At 43.6% G+C, this 18,602-nt stretch overlaps 2 protein-coding genes and 1 long non-coding RNA gene across 6 annotated transcripts; 1 reads left to right on the top strand and 2 right to left on the bottom strand.

Moving 5' to 3' along the window:
* The first annotated feature begins 6 nt into the window (after nucleotides 1-6).
* LOC142883601 (uncharacterized) lies at nucleotides 7-3,791 on the top strand. Its single transcript, XR_012926063.1, has 2 exons — nucleotides 7-1,535; nucleotides 2,221-3,791. It is a non-coding gene; the product is annotated as an uncharacterized LOC142883601 (long non-coding RNA).
* Nucleotides 2,644-5,146, bottom strand: npm3 (nucleophosmin/nucleoplasmin, 3). The gene is made up of 5 exons (XM_076018611.1): nucleotides 4,963-5,146; nucleotides 4,699-4,784; nucleotides 4,437-4,556; nucleotides 4,231-4,324; nucleotides 2,644-3,401 (listed from the first exon to the last, which is right to left on the bottom strand). The coding sequence occupies exons 1-5, from the start codon at nucleotides 5,039-5,041 to the stop codon at nucleotides 3,292-3,294; spliced, it is 489 nt and encodes a 162-aa protein (XP_075874726.1). The 5' UTR covers nucleotides 5,042-5,146; the 3' UTR covers nucleotides 2,644-3,291.
* Nucleotides 5,147-5,585: 439 nt separating this feature from the next.
* On the bottom strand, nucleotides 5,586-17,761 carry oga (O-GlcNAcase). Of its 4 annotated transcripts, XM_076018598.1 has the most exons (20): nucleotides 17,665-17,761; nucleotides 17,249-17,440; nucleotides 16,845-16,896; nucleotides 16,646-16,743; nucleotides 16,396-16,526; nucleotides 16,096-16,267; nucleotides 15,895-15,993; nucleotides 15,309-15,593; nucleotides 15,026-15,184; nucleotides 14,676-14,863; nucleotides 14,285-14,542; nucleotides 13,976-14,179; nucleotides 13,402-13,576; nucleotides 11,898-11,951; nucleotides 10,372-10,457; nucleotides 9,116-9,220; nucleotides 8,697-8,788; nucleotides 8,400-8,592; nucleotides 8,119-8,278; nucleotides 5,586-8,032 (listed from the first exon to the last, which is right to left on the bottom strand). In XM_076018598.1, exons 2-20 carry the CDS (start codon nucleotides 17,412-17,414, stop codon nucleotides 7,896-7,898), a joined length of 2,814 nt encoding a protein of 937 aa, XP_075874713.1. In that variant the 5' UTR covers nucleotides 17,415-17,440; nucleotides 17,665-17,761; the 3' UTR covers nucleotides 5,586-7,895. The 4 variants fall into 4 exon arrangements, with proteins under 4 accessions (XP_075874713.1, XP_075874712.1, XP_075874715.1 ...); XM_076018597.1 differs by having other exon boundaries at nucleotides 17,249-17,754; XM_076018600.1 differs by having other exon boundaries at nucleotides 14,676-14,779; nucleotides 17,249-17,753.
* Nucleotides 17,762-18,602: the final 841 nt, after the last annotated feature.

Genomic DNA, 18,602 nt, shown 5'->3' with positions numbered 1-18,602 from the left:
GGGTTTCTGCCATGGTAATCATTATCATTTACTTCATTTGTTTTTTAGGTGCAAAAGATGTCTCAAGCCATAGTATGGGAAAATGTGTGTGTGTGTGCTGAGTGAGGTCACGCATACAGACTGATGCACTTGACAGCTGTGCTCTGTAGTGGCAGGTGTGTGTTACAGCTGATATGTATGTCGACGAGGCCAGCGTGCCTCTGCCTGAAACAGGATGCGAGCGAGCGCGCACTGTGCACGTTTCAAGTGTCTACGTGGTCCTGTGTGTCTCCTCGCCGCATGGGAAACTGTCAGCTGCTGTGCAGCTGCCGTTTGCGGCAGTGGGAGTGAGTGTGGGCACGGCCATCGCACTCCCCCGAGCTGCTTTCCCAGGCATCGTCCGGCCTTTTATCAAAGTGCACATTGATAGAGAGGCGCTTCCTTCTGACAAAGTACTGGTGCTGTGTTTGTGGCCCGCTGCGTTGCTGCTAATTGTTTAGCAGCGTTAAATAAAGCACTGAATTTAGCTGTGAATCCCCGAACTCACTGCTTTATCGAAGTAGGAAAGATGAGAATATTTTAGAGTAGTGATGAGGATTCTGGCCAGAGCGTTTGGCTCAAATCACCAAGAAGACCACAGTGGCCATTTCAGCTAAGAAAAATTGATGAAATGAAGAGAAACAAATCAAGGTCACGTCAAATTCTGGATTTTTTCTCAGCAGAGAATAACACGTAAAATCAATTCACGATGAAATCAATTAAAAATCAATTTCGGAACCATGGAATAATTATATATGCACTTAGATAAATTAGCTTTTTGCATAAATAAATAATATTTTTTGTATTAAATGCACCAATTGAGAATTCAGATCTAATTGTGTGTTCAATAATTCATTTATGCATTTATTTCCACTTCTAATGAAACAACTGCACACTGAATTATTTATTTGATGATTTATTTGGCTGTTGGACTAAAACACATTGACTCTTATAAGACACAAAAATAAACTTCATTAACCTGCCTAAGTCTACAATGGTAAAACTCCATTTGGATTTAAAGTACTGCATATTTAAAATGTATTTTAAGAAAAAACATTAGAGATGTATGTCACGTGTCCATTTGCTGCAGACAAAAAATGTTCAGACTGAGCTGAGATGAGACTGACCTGCCACATGTTTGGACGGAGCTGGGGCGACTCTAGTTTAGGAGGAAGGGTTGTCTGGCAACCGAAAGGTTGGTGGTTCAAATCCAACTCCATCCCAGTGTCCTTGGGCACACTTTGTGGTGTTGGCTGGTGGTCGGAGGAGCATATTGGCAGTCTGCCCCAGGGCAGCTGTTGCTACAAATGTAGCTTACCAGCACCAGTGTGAATGTGGTGTGAAGGAATAATGTAAAGTGCTCTGAGTGCCTGGAAAATGGCTACATACCATTTTTATATTTGTGGTGTTCAACACGCTACATATTAATCTCTAAAATCATTTGTAAAGTGAATTCTGCAGGACACAGGAGCATTGAGAGGGAACAGACAAGAGTCAACCTTCACCTGAACTTGGAGGTGAGGCCTCAACACACCAAACGGGCCGTAAAAGAAAACCCTTACACCTAATAAAAGTTTCACAAAGGTTCACAAATCCAGCGACCGGATGAAGTTTTACGAGTCAGAAAATAAAAAGCAGCAAACCTCTGCTCCGAGTCAAGGTGACATTTACTCGTTAAGAGGATTTCTCTGCCTTGTCCCATCTCCCCCAATGAGGGTTTTTCTCCCTCTGGAGGTGGCGCAATTCAACGGCACCTCCCTCACGACTCCTTTAAGGCGCCGGCGAGTCGTGAAGCAGGTTGTGTGGTGTCACGTGGGTTGCTGCCTCTCCCTATTTCCTCCTCTGGAGAATGAAGACATCGCTGGCACAACACCAGCCAATGAGGTTGATCTGGGTTGAGGGCTTGACAGTTACACCGTAATGACGCAGCATTGCGGTGTAATTGTTTTAAAAAGGCAGCCCAACCCTCTTCTTCTGCGTTTCTAATGTATTGGCGGCTGCTTAATACCACTGGAGCAGGTGGAACAACAGCCGTCTTAAGGTGCTGCACTGTTCCTTCCTGGTCAAAATTGGGTATTCCCAGCAAGACAGGATCCCATGCTGTGCATCCAGGGCAAACATATGGACTCAATATTGGCACTTATTCTCATCACCGTCAAATAAATAAATTGTTTCGATTTATGCTTTATCTGTCTGCTGCAGCCACACCTTTAGAAACCACAGGGTTTCTTCGCACCAGAAACAGCCCCTCCCACCCACAAGACCACATGAAATAAACAAGGACTTGGCCACTGCTCATCGTTGCCATCCACTATGCACTTTGCAGCTAGATTCTGACTGTGTTATTTATTTGTCTGTTGAAAAAAAAAAAATGACAAGGACAACAACAAACTTCACTGCAGATTTATAGAATCATAATAAAAGGATTTCTGACTATAGTGTTGATGACGGCAACACAATTTACTCTCAATCCTTCTTTAAACAATTCACCTCAGGAAGGGAATATGTCCTTATTTTGTTAATTTTCCATCCGGATGGGTACTGTATCATTTGGAATTGGATGAATTCCTAACTTCAGAAACCCAACATCCATTTGGCCTATTTAGCGAATGATACCAAGAGTAGTTTTAAAAGGTGCCACTGTACATAATTTATTGAAACCGGCTTATCGTTGGTTCTGTTTGCATCGGTGACTTTCATAACAAAATATCTTGCATTCAATAAAGATACAAAATACAGACATTGAAGAAGAACAGTATTCTCGCCAACAACAAGAGTCAATACACTGAACTACACCACTTATAAGCGAGTCACCCGGGTAGCTTTCAAGCCCCACCCCCACACACACACTGAACTTTACTTTTACAAGAAAACTTCAAAACTTCTTCTTTCTGTATCCGCTGGTGGGAGCATTTCCCACCACAAGTGCCCATGTCCACATTGCTGTTATCAACAACACATACGGTAGAAAACCTGGTAGCATGACAAAGCAAAGATAGACCTTCAGGAAATAAGAAACTCAACTGAAGTCAAACACAGAAGTGATGATGAAAAAAAAACTGACAGAAGGAGAGAGCGTCAAAGCATTTCATGGTGCTCTTCCCTCCTACAGAAAGTTGAGCTGCCGCTAGAGAAAGTCTCACGTGGCCGCGTGGAAGAAGAACTCTTTATTTTAGACAAAAAAAAAAAAGGTGATAATCTGGTACAAAAGTCTGTGTTATTTCTTCGAACGAATGGATGGGCTGTTTACAAAAAAGGAACTTGACTGTCCCTTTACTGTGTCTGCTTCTTCTTTGCTGGTTTAACGGGGACAATCTCCTCATCTTCTTCCTCGTCGTCGTCATCTCCCTCCTCGTCAGACTCTTCCTCCTTGACCTGTGAGCCTGCAAAAGAAACGCCTTCTGTTGATCTCTGGTAATACTTTAAAGATAAAGGAAACTTTCTCACTGACTACATAATATGCCGCTGCCTGTCCTCAGAGTGCCGCTGGGCATGCGCCAGATTGAGAGGAGCATTAAAAGTGAAACACTGCGTAGAACAAGATACATGGAAACCTCATTCATGCGTTTCAGCACTTTTGAGTGGGTGCAAAATTCCAATGCGATAGTGTGAAAGGTTGCGGCCTCCTGGCACTGTTAGCTTTTCATGCAGTTTGAGCGAATTCAAGGGAGAGTGAATAATACAAGGCAGGAAATTCAATATATTCTCAGGCTGAAGCCAGCTATGAATACATTATCTTAGCTTTGTCACTGCGAGATGAAATCTTTCTATATGTATATATATATATATATATATATATATATATATATATATATATATATATATATATATATATATATATTTAAAAAAAAAAAATACCATGGGATTATTTGATTTAGGGGCATTTTTTGCAGTGTTCTGCTTATTTTAAGGAAAAGAATCTTGATATTACAGACCATGAGATAAATGTCTTGCTCTGTCCAAACCGCAACCCAGAAAATTATCAAGGCAACCAGTACAGAATCTTTAGGGTTGGAAATGCATGACTTTCTTAAACTTTTCTTACATTTAAATAAAGTATGCAACAAACAAACAGTTGTCAGTTGTTATGATACAACCTGAACCAGTGTGAACTGTTGCTTATCTTTTAAGCAAAAAAGGCAACACAATCTCATTTTGAGTGGATTTTTTTTTTTATTTTTTTTTTTAAACTTTGAATAAATGGAAAGCTACTTATGAGGTGCAGGCCGCTGACAGTGACTGGTCCTGTCCCAGCCTTCAGCCTAATGGTCACTGGGGCTTTCAGCTCAAACTCTCCCAGGCTCACCTGCAGGAATTAAATAAGAAAAGGAAAAAAAAAAGGTTGTCGGCTAAATGACACAAGGCACCTAAAACGATTTAAGACACATCCGGAGATAGAATCAGGGTGGTGACTATACCATGGGCAGACAGTTGACGTGAAGGTTGGCGATGGGCACGGAGATGGTTTTTCCTTGGTGGTTCATGGCTGTCACCTCCACCACGTTGCTCTCCTCCTTGGCATCCTCGCCCAGACAAACCTGTAGGGCGGAATGGGGGGAAAAACAGCAACAACAAAATCCCAAATGATGAGCAAAGAACAAAACTGGTGGGTTAACACACACGCTAAACTGTTGAATCGTCCAAAACAAATTAGCGCCAGAAAGAGACAAGTGTACACACTGTTCGGAGTTCCAGAAAATGCTCCACGTCCTCATCGTCATCTTCCTGGAAAGTGAAGAACGACAATTTGGAAGACAGCTCGCAGCCTGGAAAAGAATGACCCAAAGACAAGATTTTATTTAGTAATCTTTAAAAAGAAATACGGCGTGGATAAATACAAAAGATAATGGAGAAACACCGACGCGGATTATTCACATCGTGGAGGGGACCCACGTGTGCGCCGCCGAGGAGACGAACAGATTTAAGAGCGTAAATGTTTCTTACTGAACAGGAAGCTCTCCAGCGTAGGCTGGCCGGACAGACCGAGCCCCGAGGAGTCGTCGTCGCTGTCGCTAAAAGACATTGTGTCGCGGTTTGAAATTTGGATTTGCTATTTGTAGCCAAAATGAAAAACCCTCCACGAAAAAAAACAACAAACGTGGCGCAAAAGTATGAGCACATGCGAAACGTCATCAGCATGCGCCGCTAATCTCCCCGCCCCATCCAACGTTTTCGACTTTGTTTGCAGTCAGATGCCATACAACTGTTGTTTCTGCGTTAATAATACAGACGTGTAAATAAAAATGTGCACTTAGAAGGACATTTATGGGACTTAACAGAAAAACGACAATTATAAAACTAAATTTTAATCAAATATGTTAAATCTTTGGTTTTAACCAATGAAATATAAATATTTTTGAGGAAATGCAGATCATTCAATAGAAAAATATAAATAACCTGCAATTTAGACAAAGACTAACTTGAAAGAGAATATGGATTTAACAGATCACAGCAGAATTGCCTCTGTCTACAAGCAAGACCTACAAAATAAGAGTAAACTTATTTTGTAGTACCAGAAATTTTCACTTATTGCTAAATTAAAAAAAAAAATACAGAAAACCATTAGGTAACTTATTATGGTTTATTAATTCGTATTTATTTTACATACAAATTTTACATGATAAACAGTTACAGTTTTGACCCTTCCCCAACAAAATCAAAATGTACAGTTGGAGCCCTTTCTGTGTCACAGCCCATCATATCAAACCCCAATTGGCAGAACAGAAGCTTCAAGGATCAAGTGAGTGTCAAATGAACCTTAAACCAAAGGGGCAGTAACACTCTAATCTGAAGATGAAAAGAATCGATTGGCGACCTCTATTTGGAGCTGAATCACAGCCATGTGAGACGGCTGGAATAGGAAGTGCTGTAACAAAAACAGGAGATTTCCCTCGAAGCCAGCCACAGCTTTAATGACCAAAATAATATAGTGTATGATTGACCAGGACAGAATGTCAGCCAGCTACAGTCTTGTGCTCACAGAGGTGAGTGGTTGTCATCTACCTCTGAATAACATGAGAGTTGCTCTAAAGCAAATGTATTACACCCGTGCACATAAAGAATGTACACAGCACCGGAACATCACACTGCAGGGCAAGTACTGTAGAACAGCTGATTACTCTTGTCATCTCCCATCCATAACTCGAGTGCTTTTTTGGTTTAAATACAATTATTTTTTTTATTTTTTTATTTTATTTTTTTTAAAAAGAGGGTAACTGTCAGAATATAAAACATTCATTGACGGATGGGAACAGGCCCAGGAATTATTGTGTGCGCTCCCACAGTTAAACAGTGCTTTGGAACAAAACTGAGGCTCAGCTGAGAAGACATTCATTTGAAATGATGCAATGTTGGAACAATGCAGGGGGGAATGCAAGGTAACAGATGTAAACTATACTTAAAAAAGCAACAACAACAAAAAGAATGAGCAAAAGAACGTTTAAGCAAAGCCACAACTTTACGCACTACCGGATCACCTGCTGCTGCTGTTTTTTCTTTTGTAAGTCAGGTTTGGAATTAGAGTTTAAGAAAACATCACACAGCATTTTGACAGAGAAAAGCTGATGTATCCTTGACTTTATGGTTACTCAAATCATTTAATGTACGTAAATTGGTGCATACATAAATATGAATTAAGTGCCTGAACCTCTCCCACAGACTCACCCCCGACAGTCATTTAGGGATCAGAGACGGGGTTCTGTGCTTGATTCGAGGGAGGCATGTGGGTTCTGAATGTCCACTAACGGCTCTGGAATTGAAATGAGGACAAAGCCAATGGAGTAACATGACAGATTTTGAGCCAAAAATGATGTTGGAAAACGTCAAACACAAAGAACAAACAAAAAAGCTGCAGTCTGCGATATAAAGCAAAGTCTGAAGGCAACAAACCAAAAGGCAAGTGTGTAGTTGAAAGGGGGAAGTAAGCCCCGGCTAAAAGAAGAAGAATAAAAACAGAGCGAGACAGGTCAAAAAGCAAAAGCAATGAAGGGAAATAAGCTGAAGCTTGTAAACACATTGAAGCTTCTCTGTTGAGTTCAAAATGTGACTGGCAGACAATTCGGATCAACTCTCAAGCAGCTGTAACACTTTTTCCTTTAACTGGTTTGTGATGCTCACAAACCCCAAGAAGCTACACTTACTGTTCACGTTGAACGTGAACGGATTTAATGTTTTTATTTTCATTTTTACATTTTTTTTTCTTTCCGTTTCATCAGGTTAGCAACACACCGCGCGAAGGGCACTTCCTCTGAGGCTTTGATGGAGCAGCGGCGACTACTGCGATGCCACGACGATGGAAGGCAAACTAACGTAGCACCTAACACCTTATACGAAGCCGTTCTAAATGTGTCAGCGGCCGCGTTATTCATCTCCGTCGAAGCAGGGGGGCGGAAGCAGGACGCCGCCTCGGATGGAGGACGTCCTTGTTTCGCAGCTCTGCCTCCGACGTGGCTCGCTCTCGGCATGCAGGGCACATCCACAACAGTTATAATGCGTTAAATCAGAGAAAAAGGCTTGCGGAGTTGTTCCTTCCTGCAGAGGTATATCGGTAGAGAGGGGGGGGCTCCAGAAATCCCGACTGGAGCACCGCTCCTATTTGCTGGCTCACGTCACTTCACTACGGACCACAGGTCGGACGTGCAGCTTCGGAACTCTCTGCTGCGGCCGACGGAGCCAAAGCGTCGGAGAGCAGCTCTGGGACTCTGCTGTGCTTCTGTACACAAATCCTAAAAAAAAAAGACAACCACCCCCCCCAACCAGGGCACGCCCAGATGGTAATGTAGTATCAAATCATCACGAGGTTCGTCTCGTGAAGGTAGCAAACGTATTTTTAAGCCTCTTGCGGCTCTCGGTGTCTGTCACTGTGGCACCGTATTTCTTCATAAACTGCGACCCATGATGATGATATCTTTGGGGAAACCCTCCATTTTGGCCACTTCAAAGCATCCCAGCTTACTATAGAAGTCCAACATTCTCTTATCAGTCTGGCGGACCTTGCAGAAAGCACCGAGCGACCCTGTGGGTAACAGACAAAATTAGAAATGTGACAATTGAAGAAAAGTGAAAGAAACTAGTAATAATCAATAAGCTGCTGTGACCTACCATTGGCCTTAAGAGAAGAAAGAAGGCATCCCATCATGCTCTTGGCCACACTGGGGTCAGTGACCTTGGCGTGAATGTCGACCTTGATAAGGGAGGGGAAATTTGAGAGGAAGGAGTCGGGAAGGCCCTCTTCCTCTTCGTGGAAACTCAGCATCATCTTCTGCAGGGAACAGGAAGCAGACAAGGTCAAAATACGAAAACATCAAAATATCAAAGAATAAACAAAACGTGAGAAAGTGAATTATGACGGCGGAAAAAAAACAAACAAAAAAACAACTTACCTCAGCGTCAGTGAGGTCCTTCTGAGAGTCGGGCTTGCTGTATTTCTCTTGCATGAAGGGAATCCAGCTCAACTTGCATTTCTTGATGAATGGCTTGACGTCCACAGTGCCGAGAGCGTAGCCACAGATCCCTTCGTCGTCCTCCAGCACAAACCCGTACTCTGAACTCAGTGACAGGAGGCCTCCCACCAACCTGGGAACAAGCAGTCAGACAAGCACTATGTTAGAAGTGTGCTGGGGGGGGGGGGGGACGACAAATCGGTCTCTGGCCGTAAAGAATCCATCTTGATTTGTTACCTGTCTCCTATAAGGTCAGGGTCGTCCTCCGAGAAGGGCTCATCCTCCATTCCTTCACAATACATCTCTTTGCAGATTTTATAAACTGCGGCCTGCAAACACAAAGACAGAAAACGCTGAAAAACAGCCAATCCCAAATTCACGCAGACGGTAAACTGCATGCAAAGTCAGTGCAGAATGAGAGCCGCCTTTGCAAAACTGCAAATATATGATCAGAATAGTTGGACAGTGTCTCACGCCTGATTTCCATGAGCGTTCATATAAATGTTAATGAACAGAATTGCCTCATTATAAAACACATTTCTTATGCCGAAGCATAACGAGGCGATAATTAGTATTAGGGAGGACGACTGATGGGTAACTAGTCAAACAATGCTCTGCACAGAAGCATGATTACAAAACAGAAAGAAACTTCTCACCTCGTCCTTGGGATAGTACGGCCTTATAGAATAGAGTTTAGTTGTTGGCAGTGAAGGAGGAGGCTGGTAGAAAAGATCGTTTGCACCATCAATTGGCAACAATCTCTGCGGGCATCAAGAAAAAACAGGTTCAGTCGACTCCTGTGACTGGCTGAGGCGCAGCTTTGGTTCCCTGCCTCACTTTGCATTTGCTAGAACTGAGCCACTATCAGGCCAAAAGGAACCAGATAGAGAGCAAACCGCTTCTGGAGTTTCTTTTCTTTTCTTTCTTTTTTTTTTTTTTAGAAAAATGATAAGAAATATTCCTTATAGACCTGACAGTGGGCGAGAACAGCAAGCACCTCGTGATGTTCATGACCAGAGCACAGTAACAGCACATACATGTTTGCATTTCAGGTTTTTGGGGCGGAGGGGGTTTGGGTAGCAGTTTGGTCTGACCAAGGCTTTACTGGCTGAAGGAGATGCTCCTTTCCCTTTTTTTTGGAATCAGACATTCGCTGCGCAGGACGCTCCTGTTGAGAAAAGTAACATCGCTTGCGCAGAGAGCCAGGGAGAACTCCAGGAAAAAAAAAAAAGCCAAAGTGGCAAACCTCATGGCGGCGAGCTGAGCCACACAATACCAGCTGCCGCCCCAAGTCTGGCTACTGTCCATTAATGGAGCTGAATAATTTGGGCTGTGAGCGGTTGTGTTTAATCATGGAGTTGTCCCATCGCAAACATGCTCGGATTCTCGCCGGCGCTGCGGACCGCTGGCGCGCGCGTGCGTGCTTGCGGCACTCGCTGACAGGGAGTTCTGCTGGGGTATTTTTGTGCGCTGTGCTTCCCTGCAAAGAAACGAGATGTTGTGAAAAAATAAAACCTAGCCATGCTCGCGTGCGCCGCTCGCGCGGTGGGGAAAGCAGCATCTCCTTGGGCAGTCGCTGAAAGAGATTCAAATTAATTCGCTGAGGAAGTGCTGCGCCAAAACGAAGACACGCTGGCCCCCGCGCGAGCTCGTTACAGCGAGGGCGGGTTTCGAGTCACCCACTTCCGGAAAGAAGCCCGACGAGGTCTTCAAAACAGCAACGCTGTCATGCTATTGGGGGGAAACCCAGCAAAGTGAAAATTCTCTCTCTTCGTCATTTGCAATCAGCTGACCTTTGACAGACCAAAGCCCTTTTCATACCCGACACATATCACCGTCGTCTTTACTGATAACACGTTTTTTTTTTTTTTTTCTTTCCATTGGATGGCTGGATATTCAGTGCATTAGATACCTGGAACTCTCCCGCTAGACCTCCCCTAAAGGCCCAGGGCTCTTGGTCTCCTCTAAGGAATTGTGCTGAGGACTGACTACGACACCCTGTTAGGAGCAGAGCCAAGCGGACAGTGTTACCACAGGATGGGGCTCTCTGACACAGATGAGGCGAGTGGGGAGATGGGGAAGAAGGGGGGTGGGTGGGGGGGGGGCGGTCATATATAATCTAATAGCATTATCCATAGATGTATTTTTTGCTCTAATCATTGTTACGTAAGAGCCTAGTTTGGACATTTACTAAAGGGTTTTTATCGCCAAATGGGGATCCAGCAACCAAAGCTTACGCGTCTTGACAGACGAAATCTGTTTCCAATCAGCTCAGTGCCAAAATTCCCGTTTTAGCAAAAACCTTTTTTGAACGACCTGACAGAACAGTTGTCTGTTCTCCACGCCGTGGACCACAAGCACTTTGAACGCTTGTAGGCAGAAAAAATAAATTGGGAGCAGATGTGCCGATGGAACTGGAATATCAAACAGGCCGTAAGAAGCACAAACTCCGACTCGGTCCGGCCTGCAGGAGTAAGCTTCAGCTGCCGTCTCCCCACTCGTCCGAGCGTCCCGAGTGAAGTCACATTCTCGACGTATCTGCCTCGTCACATGATGTCGGGGCGAGAGGGGCGGGGGTGGGGTTTATCGAACCAGGAAGACGAAATGAGGGGACACTATGGGACATTCCCAAAGTTTAGTGGCTTTTCAGGTTTACGGTAAAGCCACGTTTAGACAGGACACGGAAATCCCTCAACAGGAAGAATACATGTTGTGAGGCAGGGATATATTTGCAGACACAAGGGGGCTGTTTAGCTTCTGATGGTCTAAGTGGTCTGAACCCGGTGGATGAGCAGCCATTTTCATGTGACCAGGCAACTTGCAGCGCGTGGGTGGTTGGCTAGCACCTCTTTACGTCTGTACCTCACACTGAAAGCTACAGGAATTCCTCTGACGAACTGACACAACACAGCGCTCGGACGCACCCACGGGAGGAACTGGGAAACTTGCACGTGCTTAAAAGTGGAACCGGCGAGTGAGCCAAAGGTGTCGCCTGATTCTGTTCAGACTGCGTGAATCAGACACAATCAAGGGTCTGAAAATAACCCGTTAGTTCGTGTATGTGTGTGTTTGAACACGCTGGTCACATTACAGCAGTCACAAATGATCATTGCATAACCAAATGAGCGTTTGGATTCAAAAGACAAGTTTTAGTTCCCTTGAGTAGGTGCGTCAGGCTGCTCTGAGCCACTTCTACTGGCCTTCTGATAGAAACAAAAAACAAGTTAGAGATATGCTGCCAAAGAGAGAAATTTAGGCGTTAAGACTTAAGGTTCCAAACTGTATCGCTGCGCAAAATGTGACTTCATCCGGAGGCCCGCGTCCTTCCCTCTAAAAACAGCACTTTACATTTACAAGTGTAGTATATGAAATAAAAAAAATATATATATTAACAAAGCTGTTTTAAGGATGGACACGAAACGCCAACATTGCGCGTACATCGGCCACTGTCGATCCAATAGCAGTAGAAACTTGTACTGTGGATTCTTCCATCTGTACACGGCGAAGGGAGAAAACAATAGAAAATAGTTAATAGTAAGTGTTTTCATTACAGTAACCAGGGTGGTTGTGACCGAGTGCCAGCTGCACAGCTTCTATTGGGGGGGGGGGGGGGGGGGCAGCTAATGGCAACGGCTGACGTCAACACTTCGTGACACTGCGGTTATTGGCAAAATAATTACTGGGGGCAACATTTGCCTCTCTGTTTGCTCCTTGGTGCATTAAGCCCAGGCGTGTTGGTTTTGGTGCGGCTCTTGCCAGTGTGGGTATGCTGCCTGCTGTGTACAGTGGGCCACAATCCTCAGCTTTACCATTTTGCCGGACAGGACAGAAAACCTGCGAATGAAACTGGGTTACGGGGGCGGTAACCTACAGGCCATGCTGGTGCTTCATGCCGTTTCAATGAACGCTCCGACAAAATGATCGGAGCGGTTCACGGAGAGCTTATTTTCACTCAAACTGTATCACAGTGAACCATTTTGAAGGAGTAACGCTAGCAAGAATATCATAAAAAGGGGGATGGACTCCACTCTGATACAGAGTAAGTAAAGTAGTTACAAGGTTTAAAAAAATATATGCCACTCAATTCACTTAATAATGTAAATACAATAATGTGGCTCTGCAGAGATAAACTAGTTCTGATCTGTCTTTTTAAAAAAAACACAAACGGCGCATGCACCAGAATGGCCTTCCACATACAGTCAGTCAGTCAACTTGCTCTCCAAGCTCGCAGGCGCGCTAGGGCACAGGGGAGGTGGGGGGCTTCCCCCTGGCTCCCTTCACCACAGACAGAGAGATGGAAGCAAGTGTGTCTGTGTGTCAACACAGCAATGATGTTACTGGAGACACAGCAAGCAGCAATACCCCTCCTGGGCCGTTCGCCACGAGGCCACATTTTGGACTTTGTTCACGTGGAACGTAGGGGGGGAGGGGGGAGGGGGCGAGACCAGCAGTGCAGGTGGCATTCAGTCAAAGAAAAAAAAAAAAGGAAGAAGGAAAAAAAACAAAAAACTATTCTTGTGTGAGCAGTTCATGATATACTAATGAGAGGCTACTGAGAGGTGATGCACTCTTGACTATTTTGTGCAAGGCTGATAATGTCATAAAAAAATGAGCCAAGTGAATTTTTACTGTTTACCACTGGCCAAAATAGGAGCCACAGATCACAAAGTCTTGTTTGTGCTATTGGCATCTGTTAAGCAGACTTTGAAAGGAACTGTAGCTGTTTCTAAACTGGCTATGTGGCTGCATCACACTGGACTACCACACGGTTCATGCAGCTATGCCATCCATAAATTAAATGGCTTTTGCTTTAATAATTTAGGATTTAAAAATATGGATTTGGGTGTAAATGATCTCTGACGCTAAAAATGACAATTGCTCATGGTGTTGGAGTACTAGTGCTCTCACACAGTACAGGTGCAGTGGAGCCACTCATACGTACCTAGCCACTGAACAAATGATTTGACCATACAAATGATGCTCTTAATGTCCCAGATGTAGGGGTAGAGGTCATACAGGATGGTGCGATTTGCCGTGTTAGATAGCCGCGTGAACATGTGGATGACCGAGCAGCACATCTCTTCAAACTTGTCTGCCCTGGTCTTCCATTCCGTGGCCTGCAGGCAAAAAGAGAGTGATTTCAGATTGGAACCAAGCACATGCATATAGAGCATTTCTAAATTCATTTCTGTGCGTTTCTACTTTTCTCAAAACGTTTGAAATGAATTTAACTTCTTCAAACATCAACAATATTTAAAGAATTATGTCATCATTTTAGTGTCATGTAATTTGACATGTCCATGTGAACAGTTAACCAGTGGTAGGGCAAAATAAAAATTCAATACACTGTGGCGCAGCGACCCTCTATCGCTTGTACTAACTACACCACCCAATGGATATTCATGGTAGTACACATCCACCATTTTGTTTTCAGGACCGAGGAATGTGACAATGATTAACTCCTTTTTTCAACTTCTCCAGACTCTCCTCCGGGTTTATTTCACGAACTGACCCACCTTTTCAGTTTCCTTTGGCTTGCAGTTGACGCTGACAACGCTGCTGTTCGCTCTGAGCCAGTTGAACTCCCTTAACATCTGCACAGCCTTGTTGCCGTGCTCATAAGGCAGATAGAAGAGTTCCGCAAGCAAGGTCAAGTCCTCAATTGTGAGGGGCTCTGCAGTAAACAGAGGATCCCCAATGGGTCCAGGCACGTAAACATCCTGTGGATGCAAAACAACAGCAATATTTATTATGGACTCCCAGTGGAATTTTGGTGCGGTTGCAAAAATAAATGGGGGAACGAATGCTGCAAATATTTACTGTACCTGTTTGAGCTGGTCGTCTGTCTGCATGGGAGCGATGTCACTCCCGCAGTCTTCTTGGATGGACTCTTCGGGGGACTTGGACTCTACCACAGTCTCCTTGTCCGTGTCCATGGGCTTCAGGTCTTCAGCAATCTTGTCAACCAGTATCGGACCAACATGCTTCTCCTCTGCATCGACTTCGGCTTCAGGCTCGTCTACCATCTTCTCAACCACCATCTCCATGGGCTCTTCATCTGAATCCTTTTTTTCCACTTCCACCTGACCGGGAACAATGTAAAATCAGCGGCTATTTTTTTTTTTTTTTTACCTCACCACCTCAGAAAAAATTCTAAGGTACAGAACAGGGTGTATGGATCAATGCGGAGTATTATAAAAGCAAAATGAACCACACCTCTTCTTCCTCCGGAGGTATTTTTGCCATGGGGTGCGTGACTTGATTCAAACAGAGCGGTGGCATGGCTGGAGATATAATGGGCTCCTGGAAAACAGTGGTGACTGTTGTGGAAGAGCAGAGAGAGGAAGCCATGGGTGGCTCATCAGTAGCTGTGCCTTCAGCATCACTCTGAGGCACCTGACAGTCTGAGAAGACAGAAGCCTCACCGTGTTACATTATGTGACCACAAGAAAACATTTTTTTTTTTTTTTTTTAGGTTGTGCATGCCACCTTATTAAGAAAAATCCAAATCATGCTGCTGGATGAATCTTGCGTGCTGAAACAATACAAAATGGGATTTATCTTACCGTTGTACTGGCGAGGAACACAGAATTCCCCTAGCCATTCGGTCAGCGCCAGTTTCAGGGCAAGCTGCGGGCTGTAGAGCATATCCGTCTCAAGCTCCTCATCGCTGCCCTCGTTTTCTAGTTTGATCTGGATGGACACTGTGCTGTCCTCACCATCAGCTAGTAATGAGAATAGAAATTCACACAAAACAAAATGAGGCACAGTGTGGCAGCACATTAAATCACTGTGAGTCCTTATCGAACTATGACCATCACATTCAGGTACAAATCTCAAGCAACTTACTCATGACCACATCTTTGCGCACTCCATTCATATTAGACTTGTACCAGGTGGCCAGAGTGTGGATTGCAACAAAGTTGGACTCAAATTCGCAGTTGGGGTTGGTCAGGACTCCCTTTAGCCTGGGGATCAGTTCTGTGGAGCGGCCTTTGTATGGGCCTAAGAAAAGCCTCTTCTGGTCGTAATCATTGGCATGAATGTTGTCCCAGATCACGGGCGCTCGTCTTAAGATTTTTGACACCTCCTCAATAGATTCCACTGTTATATCTTTCGATACCACCTTTGGACCTGTCAAACAAGGCAAGATATCCCAAATGATAGTTGTATCAACTGTCTGAACATTGACAGCTCTGCATCAAACAGGAGAAAAATGTTGATTGAAAAGAAGAGCTGTTTGATCAGCTAATCATGTTTCAGGGGAACTAACAGAGGTTTAAAATAGTTTTAAAAAAGGTGTTGCATTGCATGAGAGCTCACATCATGGCTGCCTGTTGACACTCATGTGGTGCAAATTAACATCATCAACGCTTCTCTAATCACATATGCGATTGCTTGCTGCAAAAACTGTAAAAACAAGTTTGGGACTCACCTGTCCATAAGATATCAATTCCAGGTAGCAATTTTTCTCCTACTGTATGGAGGTAGGGTGACTGTGGGACGTTTGGATAGCAAAAGGTTCCACAGTATTCTGGATTTGAGCAAAGATGGTACCGGGGGACACAAAATAGTAATGTAAGATTAGCAACAGATTTTTGAAAGTAGGAAAATTATCTGTGATGAATGTGGGTACCTGTGGGACAGAAGAGGAAGGTTTCTGGCTCTCCAAGGTACTGGAAGATTTCGTTGGTGATAGAAACCTGAGCGTGTGCGAATGAGCTGAACACCTCTTTGTCAGCAGGGCACATATTGTGGTCGATGTCATCAAAAAGTAAGGCAAATGATTTGCAGCCAAAATGGGTAACCTGAACATTACATTGAAAAAAACAAACAAACAAACAAACAAACAAAAAGAAAACGGTAAGAAAAAGACAGCAAGTTTGATGTGGATGTGGCTCAACAGTCTTGTTGAAATTGATTTAAGAGTAAATACCTGATCAAGCTTCCTTTTGAGTGCAGAAACCTCTTTCTGATTAGAGAATGTGATGTCCAGTCCAGGAGATATGGCATAGATGAACTCTATCCCATGCTCCTTAGCAGCACCAATTAAGGTCATGAGTTGTTCTAAAAGATAGTCAAGAGACACACACGGTAACTAATACTGGTATATTTATATAAAATGTATGCATATTTTTTTTCTGTCCCGGTCAAGATCATATAATCCATGAAATTGGAGTGATTACCTGCTTCTTCGACAGAGTACATTTCCCGCCAGAACATTCTGTGCTTGCAATCGTCTTTGGGTGCATACAGGTAGGTATTCAGCCCCCATTTCTGTTGTCTGTGGAATTTAGAATTTTCACATTTGTAAGATCATATGGCCGAGTAAGTTGCTTCAACTGATTCAAACGTGCACAGAATAATTTCTATGGCTTATCATACCTTCTAAACAACTCTTTCCTCTGTTCCATTGTCCATGGTCGACCATAGAAGCCTGCATTGTCACACAACACATTTGGTTTCCATGCAGCCTGCAATGCTCAAGACATTTCCTGTGCACAATGAACTGCCATCTTCCCCAGCACACAATAGTCCCCCAGGATTAAACACGATTAGATTGATTAATTCAGATCACTATAGTATTTATGACAACAGTTTTCCTCTAGGACAGTTTTGCCTTTTCATACATGACTTAAATTTTTATTTTTTATCGAAATGGGATGCAACCGCATCCGAATCCAGTAACATTTACACCTTTGATGATTAACATTTCAATGTGTCATGCATGAATGTGCATGCAAATCAAGCTAAAATTCATTGTTACTTCTTAAATCGAAATTGATTACCTTCCACCACTCCACTTATGAATTTCCGAAGCCCCGTCGGTTCGACTGCAAGGCCAGAATCTTCCACCGGGCCAGGAGCCTCGGCACAAGCCTCTCCGGAGACTGGGCTGGGACTCTGCTCATTGTCCACCGCAGGTGTCTCTAACGTTTTATCTTTTTGAACCATCGCTCAAGAATCCTAGTAGCCTAACTCTAGTAAGACACAAAATAGAATATTGCCTTTACTGAACTCTGCAGACAAATCTTCCCGACGAAATTCTATCGAACCGCCACTGCCGCACGTCAGCTAGCTTGCTAATCTTCAAAGTACGGCAAATATTTCGCATCCGCTTCTACAATACGCAGCACTGAAAGCGTGAAGCAGTATGCCGCAACATTTTGGTGGTTAATAACTCGGGAAACACAAAAATACTCGCTCTTCTGGACTCTGTCATGTTCTTCTCTCTAATTACGATTTGCCCTGGTTTTTTCCGTCCGTTTCTTCCTGTTTACACCGAGTGCGCATGCTCAGGGGACTAGCTCAAACCAGTCAAAACCAGATTTGCGTGACAAAACACTGCAAAGATGTCACAGTCTTAAAGTGGCAGACGACTCATTTTGGTGCAAAATTGTAAACTCGGCGTGAAACTATCAAATGTGCTGCTAAACCACTTTGTTTTAGTAATGACACCACAGCTGACAACGAGTACGTGGTTGAAATGTCTTTTCATGTTTATACGTTTGGCTTTAACGACGATACATTTGATTGAAACCAGAAAACTAACTCCATTTTGTTTTGTTTTTTAACCGTTTTTTTTTTTTTTTAAATAAATACAACACCATAGTTTAAGGTGCACAATTATTTTTGTCTTTTTGAAAATATACGTTTGGGGAACTGCAGTCATTTTGGTAGTTCCGTGAAACATCGCCACAGATTTTTTTTTTTTTTTTACCTGTTTAGAATTCCAGTCCATATTCAGAAGGCAGTCAGAGGGGAGGAGCCTCTCTTGTTGTGACCCCAGTTTGTGTGTATCCTGTGTCAGCAAAACACATGTGCTTTGTTTTGAACTACAAATCTTAATCGGAGTTGCAGATGCTAAAAAATAGAATCTTCAGTCTTGGAGTTCAGAGGGGGAGGTTATTTTATTTTATAACGTTTCTGGCGTTTTGCCTTGTCACAGCAGCAGAAGAAACATAGGTAAATGATAAGTTTTCCTCTTTCCAAGTCATTTTTGGGGTCTTCGTTGTTACAATCAACAGGCATTCTGTGAACCTTCTAAAATATGATGGCATGTTCTTATCCCGATATCCCATGACACTAAAATAATTATATGAATACATTTTATATATTTGGACCAAATCAACCTCACTAAAC

The sequence above is a fragment of the Nelusetta ayraudi genome, unplaced genomic scaffold (genome assembly GCF_046127955.1).
Source record: "Nelusetta ayraudi isolate G7.1 ecotype Tasmania unplaced genomic scaffold, CSIRO-AGI_Nayr_v1 ptg000008l, whole genome shotgun sequence".
NCBI classification, from domain to species: Eukaryota; Metazoa; Chordata; class Actinopteri; order Tetraodontiformes; family Monacanthidae; genus Nelusetta; species Nelusetta ayraudi.
The sequence above is the reverse complement of the archived record's forward strand: the minus strand, read 5'-3'. Positions and strand labels throughout refer to the sequence as shown.